This window comes from Dermochelys coriacea, chromosome 17 (genome assembly GCF_009764565.3).
Source record: "Dermochelys coriacea isolate rDerCor1 chromosome 17, rDerCor1.pri.v4, whole genome shotgun sequence".
In the NCBI taxonomy this organism is placed as follows: Eukaryota; Metazoa; Chordata; order Testudines; family Dermochelyidae; genus Dermochelys; species Dermochelys coriacea.
The window spans coordinates 1,755,933-1,779,026 of NC_050084.1; the positions used below are offsets into that span (position 1 = coordinate 1,755,933).

The 23,094-nt window shown below is 49.3% G+C and overlaps 1 protein-coding gene across 9 annotated transcripts in view; it reads right to left on the reverse strand.

Annotated features, from left to right (window-relative positions):
- Positions 1–723: 723 nt before the first annotated feature.
- Positions 724–23,094, reverse strand: part of FLOT2 (flotillin 2) — a 35,166-nt gene continuing 12,795 nt past the window's right edge. For 4 of the 9 annotated variants that reach the window (XM_038376168.2, XM_043499204.1, XM_043499206.1 and 1 more), the window contains 10 exons: positions 22,408–22,489; positions 16,650–16,740; positions 8,773–8,896; positions 8,234–8,352; positions 7,624–7,737; positions 7,394–7,513; positions 5,671–5,885; positions 5,226–5,409; positions 4,760–4,909; positions 724–4,249 (listed from right to left, as the gene is read on the reverse strand). In XM_038376168.2, coding sequence (XP_038232096.1) covers positions 4,211–4,249; positions 4,760–4,909; positions 5,226–5,409; positions 5,671–5,885; positions 7,394–7,513; positions 7,624–7,737; positions 8,234–8,352; positions 8,773–8,896; positions 16,650–16,740; positions 22,408–22,489 — 1,238 coding nt within the window. In that variant the 3' untranslated portion in view covers positions 724–4,210. Of the gene's footprint in view, positions 4,250–4,759; positions 4,910–5,225; positions 5,410–5,670; positions 5,886–7,393; positions 7,514–7,623; positions 7,738–8,233; positions 8,353–8,772; positions 8,897–16,649; positions 16,741–18,903; positions 18,995–22,407; positions 22,490–23,094 lie in introns of those variants that run through there. The other 5 variants (XM_038376170.2, XM_043499203.1, XM_043499207.1 and 2 more) reach the window with 4 other exon arrangements.

Sequence of the window (23,094 nt, forward strand, 5' to 3'; positions counted from 1 at the left end):
ACTGCCCCTTTGGGGCAGCAGAAGCTCTGGCTAAGGGCAGGCAGGTGGAGCTGTGGGATGCTTCCCCTGGGCTCAGTAGACTCCGCTGCCTGACTCACCTAGGGAAGATGAGCTTGTTGGCAGGAGCCTGGTAAATCCACTTGGACATGGAGGGCTGTATGGCTCAGTAGTCAGAGCCAGGCCCAGGCCCGAGGGTGGCAGGATTCTCCTCATCTCTGCCATGGACTCTGCGAGGCTGGCCAAGGTGGTCGCCTTGGAGGTGAAATGCGAGCTGGGGCCCCTCTGGTGCAGTGATGCTCCCATCCACAGTGGCCTCCTCCTGCCATCTACCAGCAGCTGGTATGAGGCTGGGCTCCCAGCTTGAAACTGGCAGTGGTACCCTGTAGGAAACACAGGCGAGCTTGGCAAGAAGCCCAAGGCTGCCCACCTGGGCCTGATAAGAGAGAAAGAGGGAGAGTCCTGGCCCAGCTGAAGAGTTGTGGGTCCCAGAGCAGACTTGGGATGAGGACAGTTCTCAGGGCAAGGCTGGCCCTTTGAATGCTGCCTGCAGGCTAGCCCCTGCAAACTGCCTATGTCCGCCTGCTCCTCCAACCAACTCCAGCAGCAGCTGTGGGGCTGAGTGGGAGACACAGGACAAGCAGACCCTTCCCTCAGCCTGCTGGGGGCACTGAGGGGAAGTCGAACCTGCCCTGCGACAGAGAAGGAAGGAGTCAGAGCAGGGCATGACTTACAGCCAGTGCAGCATGATCATGCTGCCTCTTTATTATACAGTATGTAACGTATCAGCAGGACTATGGCATGCACAATTTACATGCAGATATGAACAGCCTTTACAGAGCAGTCAGCTCCTGGCCTGCCACCGCAATAAGCTAGTTCCAGATATACAGAGCAGTGCGTCTGGGGCATATGCGCAAGCCAGCAGATAAAATCATCCCTTCCCCTCTTGTTGTCCAGCTAGCTCCTCCCTCCCGATGCAGAGCTAGCCTCAGCCCTGAGAGAAGCCCCAGGAGGCCAGACATTCCGACATTCCTTCATTCCTCGTGTTTCCCCATGGAAATCCGGCCAGACCCAGTTTCAGCTCTACATTACACATCCGGTCACATACTTGAACTAACCCCCCAGCTCCCAAAGAGGGAGGCACCTTCCCAGCTGCAGGGAGACGGGTAGCAGCTTGCCAGAGCGCACACAACTCGGACAGTTTTTCACAAGCCACCCTAGGGCCAGAACAGTGTTGAGGAAAGAAACAGATGGTGGGAAACCAGGGAATTCCCCATCAAAGCCACAGGTTTGCTCTGCAGGGAGGGTCTTCCACGGGACGCACAAGACAGCCGGAGCCCCTTTTGCTGACCCAGCCGGGGTAGGGAGGAGGAAGAAATGTAACAGCTGCAGGCAGCAGTAGGCTGTCTCCTCTGCAGACCTGGGGAGTCTGAGTTTGGCAAAGAAAGAAACTGACGTCCATGTGCCAGGGGCTGTCACAGAAGCGGGCACTATACTTCAGCGTAGGATTCACACTGCAGGCACCAGGAGCAGAACAGCAGGGAGCTGTGGGTGAAGACTGAGGGCAGGGGGAGAATGGGCACTGGCCTTATGGGCACTAGGCCTTGGGCCCTCCAGTTCACCACTACCAGCAGCTTTATTGTTATGCTGATGGGCTTGGCACCTTTGCCCGCCGGCCATGGTGCCTGTGTCCTTGCTAACCTGATAACGTGAGAGACTGGAGGTCAGAGCATTTTCAAGGCCTACTGCCATGTACAGTTTCCCATAGTTTAATACCCCACCCCTCTTTGGGCCTGTGAAGCTTCCGGATTGGTCCCTATAATGCAGATCAACTCCAACCAGAGCAAGAACACTCAGACCAGCACACCACCCCACACAGGCTAGCTGTCTATAAAACAACTGAGACAACCCCGAGGCAGGTCAAGCAGCACCGGGAGCCCTGGCGTGAGGCTCTCCTGCTGGGGGGAGCGACCCATGCACTGCTGTGCCCACCCTGAGCTGGACAAACCACCAGGGGAAGAGGAGCTGGCAAGAGAGGGCACCGCAACAGACACAAAGTGGAAAGCCTTGGCTACCACTGGCAGGAGAAGACACTTTGGCAGAGCAGAGTGGCCACTGGCACAGCTTGGCACCTACAGCAACGGGATCAGTCACGAGGGACAGGAAAGGTTGCTATACAGCAGCCCAGGATTACAACAGCGTTGGGACGCGGGTGACACCTCACACGGTACTCATCCTATGCCTGCAGCAGGGGCAGGCTGCTTTCCCGCCTGCTGCTGCCATGGCCACCACATAGCACAACTGGTGCTTTGTGCCCTTACACACAGCTTCAGAGGGGACCCCCAGGACTGAAATCCACAGCGCCTGACAGCTGGAGCTGCACAGTCTGCCTCTGTGACCAAGTCCTTCTGTGAGAACCAGCTGCCCCCTGCAATCCATGCCAAAGGAGGGCAGCCGCGGGGAATGGCAGGGAGAGCGCAGGAGATGGAGCTAGGACTCTAGGCCACATGCTCAACAAAATTAAAACAACCAACAATCAGGCAGTGTTTGGATTACAGCCCCGGAACCGCCCCCACCCGGGCGAGGTGTTACAGCCCCACCACACTCAGATCCCTCCTCGTGCCCCCTGGCTGTGCCTACACGGCCAGTCCCTGTTGCACCTGCACCAGCGGGAGTGCTGACGGACAGCAGCTCCAGCATTTTAACAACTGCACTGTCAGGGCCAGGGGGACACCGGCACCCTGGCTACTCCCCATCCTCAGCCTGGAGAGCACAGGCCCCAGCATGCACAGCTCCAGCCAGATCAAACCCAACAACCCAACCCAACCCCTCTGCAGGCTGCACCTCAGGGCCCAGATGAAGGAAGCCAACGGGCTACACTGCCCCCTGCGGTGTCTGGGCTGGGCCTTGCTGGCTGCTGAGAGAAGCCGTTCGGAGGCTGTGTACAAAAGGGAGCCAGCAGAGCCATGACTTCCGTGGCCCTTCCAGAATGGCAGCTGGCTTCCCACAGGAGCAGTTTCTTTCCCAGCATCAGGGCAGGGTCTGCAACACACCTGGGACAGTAGGCTGGCTTCATGCCACTGACTGACAGACTCAATCTGGTGTTGCTGCAAGCAGTTTTCCCACTGGAGCGGGCAGCTGCCTGACACACACTAGAGAGCCTGTACGCGCCACGCTTCCAGCCATGCCACTGTGCACCGCAGGCAACAGCCAGGAGAGAAAGGGGCACTCCCAGAGCAGTGCTCATCACACACTTGGCCCCAGGGCTCTGGCTGTTCTCAGGCAGGCCCTGAGCGGAGATCTGCCGAGAGAACTCACTGTAGCCACTCAGCAGCTACGTTCTGAGACTGAATCAAGCAGTGGAGGAACCATGGCCCCCGGATTAAGTCCCACATATGCTGCAGCATGGCATGGCCACAGGCAGGCTCTGAGACCTGCACCCTGACAATGCAGTTGGCTGGGCAGATCTCAGCAGGCTCCGATAGGACTCATGCATTGGCTAAGAAGTCGCCCAAGGGTGGCTCCTCTCTCAACCCCCAGCCTGGACTGGGCCCTTCAGAACTCAGAGTGGTCCTGAGGGCTTGGCTCAGGGCAATCTTGCTATGCTTTGCATGCCCTGGGGGTAATGTACAGGGGAGGCCAGCCAAAGGGTGACCACAAAAGCAGTTGTGAACGAAAGGACATGGGACTCGCTAAATCACGTTTGTAACTCGGGCAGACAAAAGGACGTCCTGCTCAGGGTTCTCTTCCAGCAGCTCCACGCACCGAGAGCGCTACAGAAACAGGCTTCTGCCTTAAGGAAGAAGTTTGCAAACCCCTCCATCCATGCTCCTCACTGCCCCAGTGAATCCTCCCTGAGCCCCCGGGCTTCCAGCTCACCCCTCTCAGCCTCTCTGCCCCTGAGCTCCAAACAGAGGACAGAGAACTTCAAGGCACCAAGATTGCAAGACCAGACAAGCTCCCAATTATAACCGAGGATTCAAATTGATACTCCAGACTAATACAACGCACAATTAAACTTACAAAATAAATTCCCCTTAAGAAAAAGAGACCAATTTAACATGCATCATTCTGGTCCTACAAAATAAGGCACCAGAGCTTAAAAATGAACTTCCAATTGTCTCTGATATAAAAGGATTTCCCAAGTGTTAAAGGCAGTTGAAGTAAGAATGCAGAACGGGGAGTTGTCGTCACTAGCTTTGGACTGGCGGCCTCATGCCTGGGCTCCCGTGGCTTTCTGGATCAGGGGGATCTGCAGGGTGGGAGGAGAGAAGCTGTTAAGAGTGTTGCAGTGGGATGCGGAAGGTGAGAGAGCCAGCCCCAGGCTCTCAGGCTGAGACTCTGCAGCCGGAACAAAGGCTGGGGACGACAGGGAGAAAGCCGTCAGGGAGAGGGGAAGACATCAGGGACACAGGTTTGAGCTCTGAGAGGTGGAGGGCACACTGAAAGCCCTCTTCTGCCCCCACAGCAGATCATGGGAAGAGATCTCCCTCCTTCCTTTCCAGGAATTGCAGCCAGGACTTGGCCAGGAGTGTGGGGCCACCAACTCTGCACAGTGACCCCCCAAGCAATGTTGGTCAGAGCAGTGGAGAGCTTCCTCAGTCCGATAACATGCAAAGGGCATAGGGAGGGGTAGGATCAAAGGGGTTTCTAACCCGTGTTGTGGATATGTAATAAAACCACAAAGAAAGCTAAGGGCAGGTCCCCTGAAGTGAAAAGAGGCCTCAGCTCTCCATGCGCAGCCCTGCTGGTCCCAGCTCACCTTGGACAGATCGACGCCAGTGAGGGCATGCACAGATGCGGGGATCTCAGCCAGCAGACGGTTCAGATCGGACGTCACCTTGTTATTATCGCCGCTGAGGATAACAATCTCGTCCACTTTAGCCAGCGGAGCGGCCACCTTGGCAGCGATCTGTGGAGGCACACGGGAAGGAGATCAGAGTGAACCAGGGAGCTTCATTTCCAGCAGGAGGGGGCTTCTTGCAAACTTGCTGGCCAGACTTCAAAAAGGTTCAGGCATAAAAGTGCACCTGCAAGCATGTCCCCATTGGTAGCTGACTGCAGGAAGGCTCTGAGCACCCGATCTGGCCCAGGACTTAGCCACCAGGCGCCGGCAAGGTGCTGGGTGCGAGTCACAGGTGCAGCAGAGCCAAAGCTTTCACTGACCTTTCCCGCAGCCTCCTCCCTGCAGAGAGGCTGGCTCAGCGACTGGCGCTTGAGCCTCTCACCTGGGGCAGAGCATCCAGCACCAAAGCCATCTTGGCCGCATCACCGTACTGCTGGTAAGCCTCTGCCTTCAGCTTCATTTTCTCTGCGTCTGCTTTCCCGATGGCTTCGATGACAGACGCCTCTGCCTCACCAATCTTGCGGATCTTCTCCGCTTCGGCCCGTGCAATGAGAACCTGCTTCACCCTGGAAAGGAAACAGCCCCTGCTTGGAAAGAGCCTAGAGTCCCGCTCCTTAGCAGTGCGCTGCTGTGGGCAGCAGGGCTTCCGTACAGTAGGGCTCAGAAGGGCCCTTGAGAGCCCCCAGGGCCAGGCGCAGCATGCTGGGACCCCACTGCTCCCAGTGCAGGGTTCCACTCAAAGGTAGCTACACTTGCTCCCGTGCGACTCGGGCTCTGAGCAAGCTGCCAGACCGAGTTTGGGCACCTGCACTCACTGGGCCACTCACTTCTCGCCCTCGGCGATCTGCTGCATGCGGTGTGCTTCAGCCTCTGCCGGCCGCTTGATGGTGGCTGTCAGCTCCTTGTCCATCCGGATGATCTCTTTCTCCTCAACGTCAATCTGCTTCCTGCGCTGTACCACCTCGATCTCAATCTCCTCCTGGCGGATCTTCTGCTGCTCCCGGGCACCCTGCAGCTCGTAGGCCAGCTGGGCTTCGGCAGTCTGCACACAGAGGGACAGAGCACAGTCTGGACTCCAATGGCTTAGCTCACAAAGCTGTTAGTTCTGCCCGCCCAAACCCAGCTGAGACCTCAGAGGCATGAAGAAGGGGAACCCCTCCTTGTGCTATCTGCCTCTTAGGATGCTGGACATCCTGATCTAGACAACCCCAGAGCTCCAGTGACTGCCCCAGCACCAGGGATTAATGGATGGCTGGAGTGCAGCACTCCCCCTTCTCAAAGGTCACCTGATTCCAGACTTTCTCCCAACCTCACTCACCCACCCCACTTAGCAAGCTCTATAGGTGACAGTTTCCCCTTGCAGCAGCTGCTGCCCTTGCTTTCCCCAATGTGAGGAAGGAATACAGCTCCCTGGGCTATTTTAGGAGTTTGCAATGTCTGCATCTGTAATAGGAGCAGGAGCTCTGAACCTGGCTCTGAGGAGATCAGCAGCATTGTTCTTCCCTTGCTATTGCAACTGAGAACACAAAGTCACTTTGGGATTTCCAGCCCTGACCCACTTGTCCATTTACAAAGGTTCTTCGTGCCCACCCTTAACCCCAACTGAACAGAAAAGCCTGGCCGCTGACCCAGTGACAGATTGACATTGCTGCCTTCACCAGCAAGGGAAGCAGAAGGACCTTAGCGGAGAGGAGGCAGGATGACCTGCAAATACCTCACCGCCCAGAATGAGTGGCCACGGCCTGAGAAGTGCAAGAGTCTGCAGAGAAGAGAAGAGGTAACTGCTCTCTTGGGAAATCAAGCAGACACTCTCTCCTGAGGGGAATCCTCCCTGTCCCATCCTGGGAGCTGGAGTCACAGCGAGGTGCTCTCCCTACCAGCTAGTCCCAAGCAGGGCTTGGAGGAGCCCGCGTCCTGTCCCTTGGAACACACTTCCACTCCGCTCTCCCCCAGTCCCAGCTAGCCCCCCCGATAAGGGAGGGGAGGAACGTGCTGTGAGGAGCACTCAGAACTCTGCTGGGACAGCGACTGCCCAGGTTTGCTCAAACTTTCTCCACAGCAGACTGTCCCCATGTGTCCAGCCCCTCGTCCCCCTCCCCTCCAGGAGCTAGTGGCTGACAAGCACCAGAACACGTCAGGGCCAGTTGGATTCCACTTAGAACCTCAGGCTAAGGCAGCACTTGTCTAACTGGGAAACTGACCCCACCTGTTCTTGCACCTCATGCCTAATGAACCAGTCAGTTCAGGTGCTCTGAGCATTTCTCTTCCTCCCTTCTGAGGCAGTACACATCGCCCTAAGCATCCAACACATCCGCAGAGCTGCCAGGCCTGGGGAACCTATGGTTTCTTACTCAAAGGATTTGCCAATACTGTAACTAACCTGGAATGTATTGTCTACAAATCTGGTTGACAAGCGACATCTTCAGCATGTATCAGTGTAAAAAGGGAGAGAAGACAACTAACCACAGACCCCGGAGGGCAGCCGGAAAGAACCCACTGCTATTGATCTCCAAGTCAAAAGTCCAGCCAGGGGAAGCAGGACTCTCTCACCTTAATGTTAATCTCCTGGCTGAAGGCGGCCTTCTGCATCTCAAAGGCCCGTTTGGAATCGGCCGTTTTAGTGTCTGACATGAACTTGACATCCAGCATTTCTCTCTTGCACTCTGCCTCCTGCAGGAAGGAATCATACCACACGCTCAATTAGACACGCGAGGACATCAGCAGCCTTGGCAAGCAGCTGAAGGATGACACTCCCTTTGCAGGAGTGCTGCTGAACGTACCCGAATGCCGGCATCTCGCTCAGCCTCTGCCACGCCAATGTCGGCATCTCTCTGAACAACGGCTGTCTGAGTCTTACCCAGAGAGCTTAGATATTCCACCTTATCGTACACATCCTAGACAGAGGGAGATACTTAAAAATCATCCACTGCAAGTCATTCCATCCCGGACCCCACCCCTCCTTCCCAGAGCACCTAGTGCTCACAATAACAAAGCAGCCGCTTCGCTCCAGGATATGCAAACCTGCCTTGCCAGCCTGTCTGGGAACTGAAGAGATGCAAAAGGGGGAAGGTTACCACGCTGAGGAGCTCTCTGTGCAATGCCCTTGTGACTCCCACACGATAGGGGAACTGCAGCTATGTTTACAGACTGGCCCTGGTGGGGCACTGAATTCCAGCACTTTGCATACAGAGAACTGAATGTATGGCCCATATTTTATACCAGTCTGTAGCTGCTGTTATGGAAACTCCAGCAGGGCACAGGCAGACTGTAAATCCTACAGAGACCTTTCCAAAGAAGTCAGGACCGATAGGTTACTGCCCCAGAAGCATTGCCAATTGGCCCAGTGGGTTCTCCTTGTCCAGCTGTGGGGTTCCCTTTGCCCAGCTGTACCTTGATGGTAAAGCTCAGGATCTCGATGCCCATGCGGCCCACATCTGGAGCTGCCACCTCCCGCACCAGCTTGGCAAACTGATCCCTGTCCTGATAGATCTGCTCAACTGTCAGGGTGCCTGGAAAACGAAACAAAGCCAAAGCGCTATTGCACAAACAATGGGAAAAGCACAACAGGTGGGCAGTAAGCTTAGGAGGTACTAGGGAACAAGCAGGCCCCATGTTATCTCCTGGCTGTTCAAGAGCTGGGAAAAGAGGGGAGGGGGAGTCAGGTTTGGATGTGACAGCACAAACATTTGCCCAGGCTTCACCAGGCCTGCCTACATCTCAATTTCACATTTTCACATGACGAGGAAGATACCAGAAACTTCAACTATGAAAAGCAGCTGTTCAGAGTGATACTGAAAAGCTTAGCTTGTTTCTCTAGTACCCAGAGGGCAGCGAGGGAAGCAGCTACCGAGAGCTGTACACACAGAAGGAAAACTCCATTCAAGGCACTGGCCACTGTGACATCAGTGGCAGCGTTAGTTGCACCACACCTAGGATGGATCGCAGATGCCCCTCCAGTGTTTGAAGGACCACATTCTTAATGTCTTGGACGTTCTTCCCCAAGAACTGCTCACAAGCCACAGCCAGCAGCTCGCTCTCGGTCATTATTTTCACCTGGAGAGAGGAGAGAAAACACAGTGAGATAAAGGTCAATCTAGAGGAAGACAGGCACTCAGCAACAGCAGCAGCACTGCCACCAGGCTGTCAGGTCCTCCCAAGCTACAAGCACTCCAAGGGACCTGGCTATATCATTAACACCAACAGCAAGAGTGCAGGACACACACTGAATGAGTACTGGCAGTCATTGCTGCTACGGAATGGCTGCTGCAGAGTGAGCAGAGATGGAGAGCAGAGACAGAGACCTCTCCAAACCCACAACTACAGTTGAGCGATGGTAGGTGACTCCACTGGCCAATGCCAGAAACTGGTCCAGTGCGCACGCCAACAGTACTCAATCAAACTTAACAGGTGAAAAATATTGCAGAGGTGACCTGACCAAGGCCACCATTACCATGCAGATATCAAAATACATGAGAGAGAGGTTTACCCAAGGAGCAACATACAATACACATTTAATTACCTTCCTGCTTCTCGCTCTTCCTTCGCTAGGGCTACTCCTTCCACAAACACAAACGCTGGAGAATGAGAAAAACCCAGACTTGTCCAAGGAGCACTTGGAAATCAAGGTTCCAAGTCACATTCTGAATGAGAAACAGCACCTGGGGCAGGCCATCAGACATGGGGTCTGCTGGGCTCTGACCCTGCCCATCGCAGGAAGTTTGCCAGCCAAGCCTGCAAGCGGCTCAGATGGGGAGCTCAGCCTGTCATGGCAGTCCAGCTCACTACTGGGAGACGAGACCGTCGTCTCCCCAAAGGGTACAGTTACCCCTGGAGGCCCCTGGGGGAAGTAGGTCTGACCAAGGAATCATCATGACAAGTTCACTGGTCAGGTCAAGCTCTCTTGCAATCTCTCTGCAGTAAAACACAACAACTTTCAACTCCCAGCAGCTTCTCCATTAAGATAATTCAAGATTCATGTACCTGCCGGGCTCTGAGATGGTTCTCTTGGTATGGGACATGCTCTTTTAAGATAAGCTTAGTTTAAATCCAAACCCTACGGAGTACGTTAGCCAGTGGAGACCCCAGGCACACGCTGCAGCTGCTGCCACTCAATGCTAATGGCGTGGCCGTGGAGTTCTATTAATCTAGCATGTAGCTGCCTTTTGTTAACAGAGAGCTGCAGCTCATGGAAAATGGATTAAGATGGAGCATAGCATGGTGGGATATGTGAATGCCAACTGCTGATTACTAAGGTGAAGCATTGCATGCTGGGACCTGAAGTTTCCATGGAATCTCCTGATGCCAACTAGCAGAGGTCACAGGGGTACACAGTGGTATAGGGATCCCCAGGGTTCATTAAAAGAATGCCAGGTAAAGTCTCTCCTGAAAGCCTGTGTCAAATGCTCACGAAAATCACTGATGGAGGTAGGAAAAAGATTCGGGAGTTATGTAATATTTGAAAAATGATGTTCTCTAGTCCTGCTAGTTAAAGGCAGGTCATGCAAAGGCAGTGTGCCTAGAAACAGGCTGCTGCAGACCAGAGGGGGAGCCATCTCTCCCAGAGGACCACTGTGAGTTTTATAACACAGGTCTATTAGCACACGAGTCAAATGTTAATGAAGAGCTTGTGGAGATTTCAGAAGGAAATTAACAGGAAGAGGTAAATGGAGGGCTGGGGGAGGCTCTTTTCAGGTGAAGATCAAAGGTCTGGGCTGGTATATCTGGGGGTGCAGAGAAATGCTCTACCATCCTTTAGGCAGCGAAGACAAGTTGCCAGTGAGCTTGATCTTATGAAGGGCAGGGTGGGAATCACAGCCATCCTGGCTGAAAACGCTGGGAAAAGGACGTGGACCAAGCTGTCCTGTGGGAGACTGGGAAATGTCTTGTGAGTTATGTTTAAACACAAGCAAGCCTGTTATGATTCTCTTGTATATGTAACCATCTCTCCAGTGTAGTTACCTTCTAGCATTTGAATCTCTGCTCTTCCATAATAAACGTGTTGGGTACACTATGAAGAGATCTATGTGCTATGTGTTAAGGGAAGCAGTGATCCTAGGTGAACACCAGTAAGTGGTGTGTACTATTCCTTTGGGAGTAGGGACTGAGTGTTCAGTGAATTAGGGGCTGGGTGCTCCCCCTCCAGGCGCTCTGGGGATGGTGTGTGCCTACTGCTAACCTGCACAGAGTGAGGCCTGGCTGGTGGAGTCAGGGAGCTGATCCACAACCACACAGACAAGGCTTCCTCACGCCAAGGGCAGGTGATAGCAAGGTGCCTCGCAGCCCTGGGTACCCCGGGATGCATCGCAGGCTGCCACTGCACAGAGGACAGCTCGTGCCATCTGCACCTTCTCATGCTACTTAGAGATGACTCTTGAGCAGCTGGCAAGTTGCTCTGGGCTCCTTGAATTGGACCATCTTGTGGTGTAGGGCTTCATTCCATGAAGAGAAACAAAACCCTTCTGGGCCATGTTTCTTGGCAGCGCTGCCACATTCACAGAACCGCAAGGAGGATGGATTCGTCTACCGCTGGCTAAGATTCTGACGCTGCCCTGAGGCTGAGAGTCCTCCAACAATTTCAAAGTACTACATGAAGCACTTCCGGGGCACAGCTGCAGAAGTTCTTGGATGTGTTTTCCTAGATTCTCACCCTACCACCTAGGGGAGCAACGTTCAGGGCTTCAGCATGTAGAACTGATCAATGAAATGGTTTTTAATTGTTCACTCAATTAATATAACTTCATAAGTAAAGTTTTATGAATGAAACTACATTCATTCATAAAGCCAGGTACCCCAATAACTGGCTAATTGAGTTTCACTTTCAATCCAATTGCTGCTTAAATCACTGAAACTTGCACTGCTACAACATTGTAACTTCTGCTCACTGTCATTCATTGTACTTGTCTATATTGTAACTTCTGTTCACTGTTTGCCATTCCTTACACTTGCCCATGTTATAACCCAAACTTCATTTTAACTTCTCCCAAACTCCAATTTAAAATGCTCACTTCATTTTTGCAAAACCCTGCTGTAATCTTGTTAGTTTAGTTTAGATGTGTGAATGAAGTATGTATGGATGATGGAATCAACCTCCAGCCCCAGACTGTCCTGATGAAATAAAGTGTAAACACCAATGGCTGAAGATGCAGACAACAGCCCTGACAAAGCAAGAAGAGTCCACCCTAAAAAGAAAAGAACAAAAATACAATTGAAGAAACATCAAAGCAGGTCTTAGGCTGAAAGTCATGTCTGCAATTGACGAGTGATCCATCACACCGAACCCAGAGGCAGCGTGACACAGCAAGACCTATAGACTGGATTCAAACTAAAGCTTACAAAAAGGATGGGTGAGATGGAAGATTTTGGAAGGTAACAATCTGCTGCCAACATGGAAGGAGATCGGTGCATGCCCAACAGAGACCCAGCCCTCCCTTGTGCCTGGCTTTCCTGGCCAGTTAGCCGCCACAAGCTACGAACCCAAGCCAAGAACTCAAGCTACATTCAGGACTGGTAACTATACAGCAGCTGCATAAAATTTGGGGGGGGGAGGGTGTGTGTGTGTATATATACACATAGGTATGAGATATTAGTTATTGGTCATAAATCATATTGTGTTATAATAAACATGACATCTTGTCTTGTCCCCTGAAATGATCCTGTGCAGTTTTGTCTGTATAACAACCACACTGCCCAGGCAGAGGGTGCAGACTTAGTGCTGGGAGAGGAAAGGGCACTGCAGTGCTCTGAAACAACCCTTACATCTAATCATAAATGATCTGGAAAAGGGGGTAAGTAGGGAGATGGCAAAGTTTGCAGACAGTTCTAAATTACTCAGGATAGTTAAGTCCAAAGCTGACTGTGAAGAGTTACAAAGAGATCTCAGTACATTGAGCGACTGGGCAAGAAAACGGCAGATGAAATTCAACGTTGAGAAGTGAAAAGTAATGCACGTTTGAAAACAATCCCAACTCCATGTACAAAATGATGGGGTCTAAATTAGCTGATACCATTCAAGAAAGTGATCTTGGAGTCATAAGAATATGAAAATGACATATTGGGTTGGACCAATGGTTCATCTAGATCAGTATCCTGTCTTCCATCAGGTTTCAGAGTAGCAGCCGTGTTAGTCTGTATTCGCAAAAAGAAAAGGAGTACTTGTGGCACCTTAGAGAATAAGAAATTTATTTGAGCTTAAGCTTTCGTGAGCTACAGCTCACTTCATCGGATGCATCCATCAGTGGCCAGTGCTGGATGCTTCAGAGGGAATGAACACAACAAGGCAATTATTGAGTGATCCATCCTTTGTTGTCCAGTCCCAACTTCTGGCAATTGGAGGTTTAGTGGCAACTGGAGCCTGGGTTGCGTCTCTGACCATCTTGGCTAACCGCCATTGATGGACCTGTCCTGAATGACTAATTCTTTTTTGAACCCAGTTATACTTTTGGCCTTCACAACATCCCCTGGCAACAAGTTCCACAGGGAGGCTGTGATTGTGTGAAGAAAAACTTCTTTGTGTTTGTTTTACACCCACCAACTATTAATTTCATTGGGTGACCCCTGGTTCTTCTGTTACATGAAGGGGTAAAACAACAATTCCTTGTTTACTTTCTCCACATCATTAATGATTGTATAGACTCAAATCATGCTCCCCCTGGGTCGTCTCTTTTCTAAACTGACCAGTCCAGGTCTTTTTAATCTCCTCATACAGAAGCTGTTCCATACCCTTAATCATTTTTGTTGCTCTTCTCTGTACCTTTTCCAATTCTAATATATCCTTTTTGAGATGGAGTGCCCAGACCTGCATGCAGTACTCCAGCTGTGAGATTGCCTTTTTTCCAAGAGAGCAATCTGTGGTTTTCACACAAGAGGGGGTCGCAAGGGCCATTTATGAGGCCCCACAACAATGCAGAGTCCCTGCACAAGCCAGCTGTCTTAGCATATTCAGCCTGGGCTTTAGACAAGGACTCTTGCAAATACCACAAACGATTGTGCAGACTCGGCAGTAGAATGCACAGCACGAACCAAGATTAACCTCCAATGTGCGTCTTCCAACAGCTTCCCTTTATAAAAGAGCCATTTCAGAGCAATCAAGTCACTGAACCGCTTGTGCTTCAGCACTGGGACACTGCTTTTAGCTCTGGATCTCAGGTGCACTCCCAGAGATGGACGTCATATCTGACACCCCTCTTGGGTAGAGGGACCCTGAACTCCAGCTGCCTTGACCCTGGAACCAGTGCCTCAGCCCCCCGCAAACCCTCTGCTGCTTAGACACGTTTCTCCAGGGTCCACCTGGCTGTGGGAGCTCTGGTTGCAGGGATGATGTGGCAGTAAAGCAAGGAACACCAGCTCAACCAAAGAATCGCTGTAACCACTAACTGGATTCTTAAAAAGTGAAGGGTTACAGATTTATGGAAGCACTCCCATACGCAACCCCCCACTTCGATCTCACCACTCCTGTGTGGCCTGGCTTTGGTGTTAGCATCCTTAGGCCAGGCAACTCTTCCTGCCAGCTTGGCCTTGTCTTTTGAATGCAACGGTCACAAGGCCTCTGAGCTCACAGAACCCCCTTCTTAACTGGTCAAGTGGAGAAACTGCAGCTGTCCCAGCTGCCTGTTTAGGTTGGTGTGTAGCGAGTCCTCCTGGCAGCAAACCTATTGTTCCTGTACAGAAGAACCATTTAGAGTGGAATACCCTCTAGGAGGTGTCCCACACCCTAGCAAACCATGGTGCCCAGAATAGACTGCTCCTGTCAGAACCATACTCGTTTTCCCAACATGTCTTGGATGGAGGTCACAATACATAAGTGACAGGAAGTTTACAGTCCAAATGGCATCATAAAACCAAACGGAGTTTACGATTTGACCCCCACATACCCCCAGTCTGTCATATAGGACACAGCCACAGCATGTGATTTTTTTCAAATACCATTCAAACAATTAAAGGAATTTTCAGCAGGCATGAAGTCGAAGGGCCTCTGCAAAAAGAGTCTCATTTTAGCCAATCCGTATTGCCACCTCCAGGACAAACTGGCATTAAACGAGCAAAGGCACAAGCCAGCCAGCTGCAGGGTTTAGTGAAGAGGTACAGAGCAATACTGCCAATACCAGTGTGTCCCAAAGCACCCCAGTAACACAGAAAGTGATGTGCTACCCAGTGTTAAAGGGTCACTGCCCAGGGACATTCTTTTTGAAGAGTGTCCTTATTTATGTTACAAACACTTTAGAGTATCAAAACAAAGCATCAAACTTTTCCCTAGTAAGATCCTTTGTTTGCTTGCTGCATGCCTTGGAGAAGGCAAACAAACTAGTCAGTTCCACTTTGGTTTCTTCTCAGTGTCATTTTCTATCTTCATGCACTAGTACAATATTGCAGTGGAACAATGCAACACAAAGGAAAAAAGTTGATTTACTTTAAAAGCCTTTCTATTGGAACTTCATAAAGTTATGGAAATATTTGTCTTATTTTGTAGGTCTCCCCACCCCATGCTTAAAACCTATATGAGCTACGTGTGACCAATGGATTCCTTTACAATTACACCCCGAACAGTTACAAATCCTTAAAATTAATTCTTGATCCAGAAGACAGCAATACATTTGTTATTGGGGTTCTTGTTTTTGGCAGCAAAGAGCAATGAGTGCTATGAGAGGATACAAAATAAATCAAGTGAGCTCTGCACTGGAGTTTAAAATGGGACATTCAGCAGCATGTGTCATAGCAAACGCTGAATCAGTTGGTATCATAGTCAGCTCTCCATTATACTATTTCCACAGTAAAGCCACTGGCAATCAGGGTTTCCTAGGAAAGAATGCTGCAGAATTAGATCAGAGTGAGGGTTGACTACTTAGACAGTGTTTATGAAAACAGAAAAGAGTCTCTGGATATATGAAACCACAATGTGAAGTGCACAACTACCTGCATTTGGTCCTCACTTTGGCCCAATATGCAAGAAATTCTGTGGTTATGTGAACATGTTAGCAGTCAAGTGGAAATTAATGATTTGCTAAGACTGAAATATAAGAACTAACAACAGTTTACATTGTGTTAGCACTTTCCATCTGAAGTTCTCAAGAGTTTTTCCAGATGTTAATGAATTAATTTGCTGTCCCCTGAAAGGTAGTTCAGTACCATTCTTATTTTAGAGCCAGAGCCAGATAGTGGTTAACTGACTTGCCATACAGAATGCCTGGAAGAGATCTGCTGACCCCCAGTCCTGTGTTCTAACCATGACTATACTCTCTGAAGCATCAGTGCGGATACAGGTTATCATTTGATGACTGAGGCATGCATACACCCATTCTGCTGCGCATGACAGTCTGGAAATGCCAGTGTGCTCATGTTTGTTATAAAGACAACATTCCGCACACCACTTTAGAACAAGGCAGTAGACTTTCATGGGTTTAAGGCCATTTGCTACTTACATTTCTAGGCAATGCAAAGCAACAGGATGTGATTTCAGAACAAAATGGTTCAATTCTGGGAAATGACAGAGCTCAAGGGGCACTGTGGTATGTTACAGCTTTTAGAAGTAGGTCACGTCATCAATAAACACCTCATATGCTGCATGAATGAATGAGACAGAACATTGGAAAAGAAGCAATGATTCTGTGGAGGGTGGGAGAAGTCACATCCCTCCCTCACTCCATGGACATGCTGTAGTATGAACTGACAACAGGGACAGTGTTGTCATACAAGAATTCATTTCAGAGCAGATAACCTCTGTTCCTGGACTACAGCAACCTTTTAAGAGGAAAAAATTAGGAGGTAGGTTAGAGGCATGCATTCCTGAAATGATGTTTTGGAGTTACTGTACCTGTGCCACACCTGTGACAGTTAAAGCTACCCCCTCCGCCGTCTCTACGTCCTCGCACCTGGGCTGTAACGTCATTATCTCTAGGGAAATCCTGCCAAAAAACGTAGAACATTTGCACGTTTCCAGGTAACACACTGTCAGCCTTTCCCCTGTACCTCCTGCCCTAGGCTACCTGCCACACTCCTTATAGGTAATGTAAAGGATGCTGTCCAGTGACGCGGTTCATAATTAGAAAGGTCATTTTGGCCAAGAAAGTAAGATTTTCAAATAATGCTTAGACATTTTCTAAACAGAGAAAGGCCGGGAAGCCAGACTGAACAAGATAATGTGACCCCTTCCCTTTTACTGAGTTAACTAGCAAGTTACAGGCTAACCCGCAAAGACCCCTCTATCTGAAAGTCTGTATATTACAAGTTGCCCAATAAAAAGACAGCATATGATCTGCTTGGTCAGTGTCACTAGTTTTAAAAGTACAGTATCAGATTAAGAACACCGGGCCAGATTTCATCTCTCTAACTGGAGTAGCTACACAGATACCACAATACCTGTGCAGACCCCTTAGGCTCAGACATTTATCAAGAAGTACTCTAGGGAAAGAGCTCAGAGAAGAGTCACAAGTACATTTTAAAGACATCCTGGCCTGCAGTCATCCTTCCCAGTCTCACTGTCCAAGACAGGAGTTGATTTTTTAAATAACTAATGTCCTGATAATCAGGATATGAAGCCCAGGACTGAGAGCCGCCCCACTTTGGGTGTATGAGCTTGGTAATTCTAATCCAGATGTAGGTTGTTGCTTCAGGGCAGCTCCAGGCATCCGAGCAGTCTCCCATTTCCTCAGTGACTCAAAGCTTATGGAAACGGAGAGCCCTTGATCCTCTAGGGCCACGACTACTCTTCAGTATCAGCTAAACAAACAGGAAATTTACGCTATTGGGCTGTATCAATCCAATCCTTGCAGTGGAGTCCTGCTAGTTAGGACCAAAGTACACTGGGAGAGCCCTGTGTGTAGGAGGGTGACGGTCAGTGATTGGAAGAACAGAGGACGCTGCCTGTCAGGAGTTAGAACCACAGAGCTGTGTGTGTGCCCCAGTCTCCTATGTAGATACATATAATAAAAGGCATTGGAATTTTGAAACAATTATAGGAGAGTAAGTATGACTTGGCTAGCAGCCACTACAAACCAGCTCTGAATCAAATCAAAGAGGCACAGGTCAGAGGGTTTATATCAGCGAACATCAGTTCACACACGAGATATGAGTAGGCAGCAGTATCCACTGAACAGGCCACTTTACCATTCTGTGAAATCATTCAAATGTACTGCACTGAGTCTGCACTCTGCAATCACCCTAATTAAACTGGCATGCAGCATGGGAGCTGATTACACAGATCCTGCTGTACAGTGCATACAACTGGGTATCTCTACCAGGCAAGTTTATAGCTATATTTAACAGGTAACACAGGGCAGTAGTTGTGTTAGGGAACACTTAATTGTCCTATCTACGCTATGAACTATAACAAATATGGTAATGAGTCCCCGATTCTGCTGTAGCTTTAGCGTACATGAGCCCTTGGAGCGGTCCAAGATTCAGCCCAGTGGAAGGAAACTCACTGATAAATAATAAGCACTTACACAGATGTTTTAGGCACCGTACAAACATAAGTCAAATGTGAAGCAAAACAAGATGGGCTCTTTCCATACTGTGCTTTTAAAACACAACATTCAAGATGGGCATTACCGCCATGTGGGAAATAGAAGGATTTGGTTTAATCTCACAGCACAAGTTTGGGAACAAGTCAATGAGCCAGTCACATTAGGAATTTTCCACACACAGCTTTAACTTGAACAACAAAAACCCTACATCACAATTTGCCCCTCCCATCTCAAATAAGTCTGACCTGGGTTTGCGATTGACATGTAGTATTGGACACGGTTTGCTCTGTGTTCTTACATGGCACACGATGAGGACAGTGCCCTCACAGGAAAGAGGGAATGTCTGCAGCATTATTGAAAGGAGCCAGCCTGGCCCTGAATTTGGAATACGTCAGTAGCATCTCTCTAAATTACCTACAGAGCTATGGAGTGCACCAGAAGGCAAACACCAGAGAAGGGGGCAAAAGAGGAGGGTGTTGAGATCCAGTTGTTGTCCCACTAGAGGAAAAGTTAGTGTTTATGTTATCCTGCTGCTGCTGTTGCACAAAATGGAAGGGAGAGAAGAAGGTTAGACACAATGTTAGGAAGCTGGAGGGTTATTACCTGTGCAACCCCTGTTACGTACAGTGGGACCCCCTCCGACGTCTCAATATTCTCACAGCGACAGAGGATGGTCATAACCTCCAAAGACAGTCTGAGCAGCGATAAATAAGGGTAGGACAGCAAATACACAAAGCAGTTACCAGAGAATAATCAACACAATGCAAAGGACAGACGGGACTTTCAGGTTTTAATTTTCCCCCATCACTTTCCACGTCTCCTGCTGCCCACTCCTGAGTCGCTAACGCTGCCAAGCAGAGAGACAGCCCAGTCTCTCTCTGCCTGGGGCGTGGGCGTTGCCACTGCTTAGTAGCTTTATTTAAATTGTATAAATGCAACACGGTTTGCTCTGTAATTCTGGCTGTGAACCCTGCATTTAGATATTCTGCAAAACAAAAGCTTCTTGCCACCTGGACATTGCTGCTACAGCTGTTCCGGAATGTTCTGTCAGTGCCCTTTTTGCAAAATCAATTATTTTTTTCAGGGAATTTTCAATTTTGCCAAAAAATTCAATTTTCCACTAGGAACATGAAGTGACAGTCCCCACCTGGAAGGCTCTTATCATTTTCTGCCTGCCAGGAGAAAGTGAAATTGACAAGAGCCTGCTGCCAATGTGCTGAAACATTCCATTCCAGGCCTCCACATCTGAAATTTCAGAATTTCTGTCCACAGAATACTTCCAAGGCTGTTAATTTTTGTCCTGAATCAGGATGAAATGTTTTATGAAACCTCAAAATTTTCTATGGGATGGACATTCTGTTTTCTGACCAGCACTAAATATTACTTCATCTTCCCCGTTCAGAACCAGCAGGGCTTCACTCCGATAACTGTGCAATATCTGCAGCTGTTCTGGCTTTCCCTTCTGACTGATCCTCCAGAGGAGATTTTCCAGTTCAAGAGAAGGAAAGTCTCATTCCCTTGGGCAAATGGTAATGCAGGAAGCTTCATTACTTACACTGCACTTAAGAGTTACTCAGGAGGTCATTGGCTCTTGAAAGAAGAATCAGATCCTGCACTCAGGTCTTGGCATGTCTGGTAAGGTGCCTCTGAGCTCTCTATGTGTGTAATTAGAGCTATGTCTACACTGCACACATTACAGCAGTGCAGCTGTAAAGTATGCAGCGTAGCCGCTCTTTGTCACCAGGAGAGACTGCCAACAAAATAAAACTACTTCCAATGAGGAGGGGTAGCCTTGTCGGCAAGCGCTGTCCACACCTGTACTTTTCATTGGGCAGGGGTGTGTTTTTTCACACCCTTGACCGAAAAAAGTTTTACTGATGAAAGCACAGTGTTGACATAGCCTAAGCCTATGCACCTCTTGTAATGAATGACCTGGGAGCCCAGACTTTTTTTTTTTAAGTAAAAGATTAACATTTATACTGTGGCAACACCTAAAGGCCCCATCGTACTAACTAGTTACAAACATTTAGTAAATTACAATCTCTCCCTGCCCTCCAGCCACCCCACATTTTAACTCTTTAGACAAATCCTCAGGCCTCTTGAATAAGTTTATTCCTTCTGCAAATGATGTGTCAGATCCTCTCTTTGGGCTTTCTCAAGCAACTTAAAAAGGAAACCATTTAAACACAAAGGACAGGAGCCATCTGTTCAAAGTGTAACTATTCTCCCAACGCTCACATGGCGTTAGACTTCTGAAGCGGTGTAGGGGAAAAGCCTGACACCACTGAAAAACCACCATACCATAAGCATCAGTTCTCCTGTGCTGCACACCACAGCTGGGCTTTTCTTCACTCTCCCAACTGACACGAGCGCTACTAGAAAGTCTGTTAAAACGCAAGCATTAGTTGACATGCGGTTGGAGTGCTATAGTGCCCTGGCACTGTAACAGCCTAGTGTGGCAGCCACCAAAAGAGAAACCTGTACAGGTGGTGTGAATCATTTGCAAACAGCATCAGATGAGAGCTTGCTATGCCCACAAGCTAGGTGGCCCAGGGCTATCCCGAGGTGAAGGGCATCTAAGATAATGTGTCATTTCTATTACGATGGAGGTACACAGCGAGGACAGCAACATGCTAACTACATCTGACAGTGGCAAAACATCAAAAGAGAGAACAAGTGATGAGGCCAGCCAGTGCAGGTTAACTATAACCATTTGGCCTTCACTCTTATTGCAAAACCAAAAAGTCTCGTCTTTCTCCTTTTCCCTATTAATTCTTGTAAGTGTAGAGGAACCCCACACAGGTCAGTTGGATGTTACCACTGTGTTACTTATTGTGACATTCCCATGGACCTGCAGACTAAGCAGTTACTATCACAGCATGTTAGTTCAAAGACTGAAGCAATAATAAACAGCAAGCAAAATGCATGGCTGGGATTGGGGAGAGAAAGGAAATCCCTTGGTTTTAAACAGAAATTTGGGCCCAATCCCAAAGTAACGGTTAGTTTTTGAAACTACAGAGGGCTGCATACCTTTAGGAAAATAGACTTGAATAAGAGGAGAAGAAAATTGCTCCTCACTCCATCCCTCCCCCTGTATGTTCAGTGCCACCGGCAAATCACCAGCACCCTTATCAGAAAGACCGGCTAGGCAGTAGCAGTCAGACATATGGCTCTCCCAACAGAGCTTCTATACTTACTGACAGACAAACCAAACTGGCCACAAAGGAAAACTAGCCCCCACTACAGAGCACCTCTATTACATCCTCTTAGCAAAGCAGCGGCTGTTTCCCTGTTACTGCTATTCCCTCAAGGGGAATAGCAACTGAAAGTTCTTGAGTTCACCCAAACTGACTGATTTTAGCAATGTGGAAAGAAAAATAAATTCATTAACATTAAACATAGACATGGGCCCTCAATTTGCTTTGATTTTGAGGTATCTGGAAAAAATAAAATCTATTTTAAGGAGGAGGCATGCAGACACACAATATCTGTCTGAAGAATACTTCAGCTGAAAGCAGACTCTCTCTATCATTCACCATGGTATCTGGGCATCTCTGTGCAAATAATCTACACAGAGCATGCAGCGAGAGCCAGATTGTCCTGAGACTACCAGGTTATGTGGGTCCTATTTTGAATAGGACGACACTAATAGATGGTACATTTGAAACAGCAGGAAATATTTCTTGAAGTACCACAAAGACCTTCATTCCCTGGAATTCCCAGCTGCAAGATGGTCAGAGGCTAAATTCCACAGCTGGATTTAAAGAGAGCTGTGCAGGTGTGAGCAGCCCTAAAAGGCCATCATTATATGAGTGTAATTAGATCTCATGCTTCAGGACATTCCTCAAGGGCCAAAAAGGATCTTCAGCTCCTTCCTATCACTTCGCCTACTACAACACTGCACAACTGTTTAGAGGCACCATAGGGAGGCGTGGAGCTTTCCTTTGAAATACCAAATATTGGCCATGGCTGGAGGCAGGGTACTGGGCTTGACAGGGACCAATGGTTTGATCATGTTTGGTCAATTCTATGTTCCGAAAGGTACTGCTGACAGCCTGAAGGTTTACCTCCCAAAAGACACAAACAAGAGAAGAGAGGTCTCCTTACCTTTGTGTGTCAGAAATGCACCACCAAGCCCAGGCCCAGCCTCCGAACACATACTGCTTTAGATCAGAGCCACAGCAGCCACCTGCAGCACAAGCAGAAAGCACAAGTATGTTATAGTTACACACACAGATCCATCTCCCCCAGGCGAGTTAAAAATAAAAACTTGCTTCCAAATAGCTCTCCACTCAATGACGAGCCACAATAGTGAATCGCAAGATAGCAGAAAATGCAGGCTCAATTCCTGGGAAAGCAAAGGCAGAGAGCAGCTCTCCGACAAACAGCAGCCTTCTATAATACTGGCCTTTCTACCCCTAGAGGGTGAAGAACAGGCTGAGTAAATTAATTCTGCTAGTTTCCCCCAATCTTTCTGTAATGACACAACATGCGACTGCTGCAATGGTAGAGGTGAGCTAAATGCATGCTAATCCACAGGACATGAAGAACATCTTTCCTGAAGCCCCCTTATATGTTGCTCTCCTCACCATTGAAGTTGTTGTACATTCAGTGCTGACCCAACTACCATATTTGCAACAGTTAGACCAGGGGTGGGCAAAATACGGCCCAGGGGCCACACCTGGCCCTTTAGACATTTTAATCTGGGCCTCGAACTCCCGCCAGGGAGCAGAGTCCAGGACTTGCCTGCTCCGGTGCTCCAGCTGGGGAGCGGGGTCAGGGGTTGGCCCCACT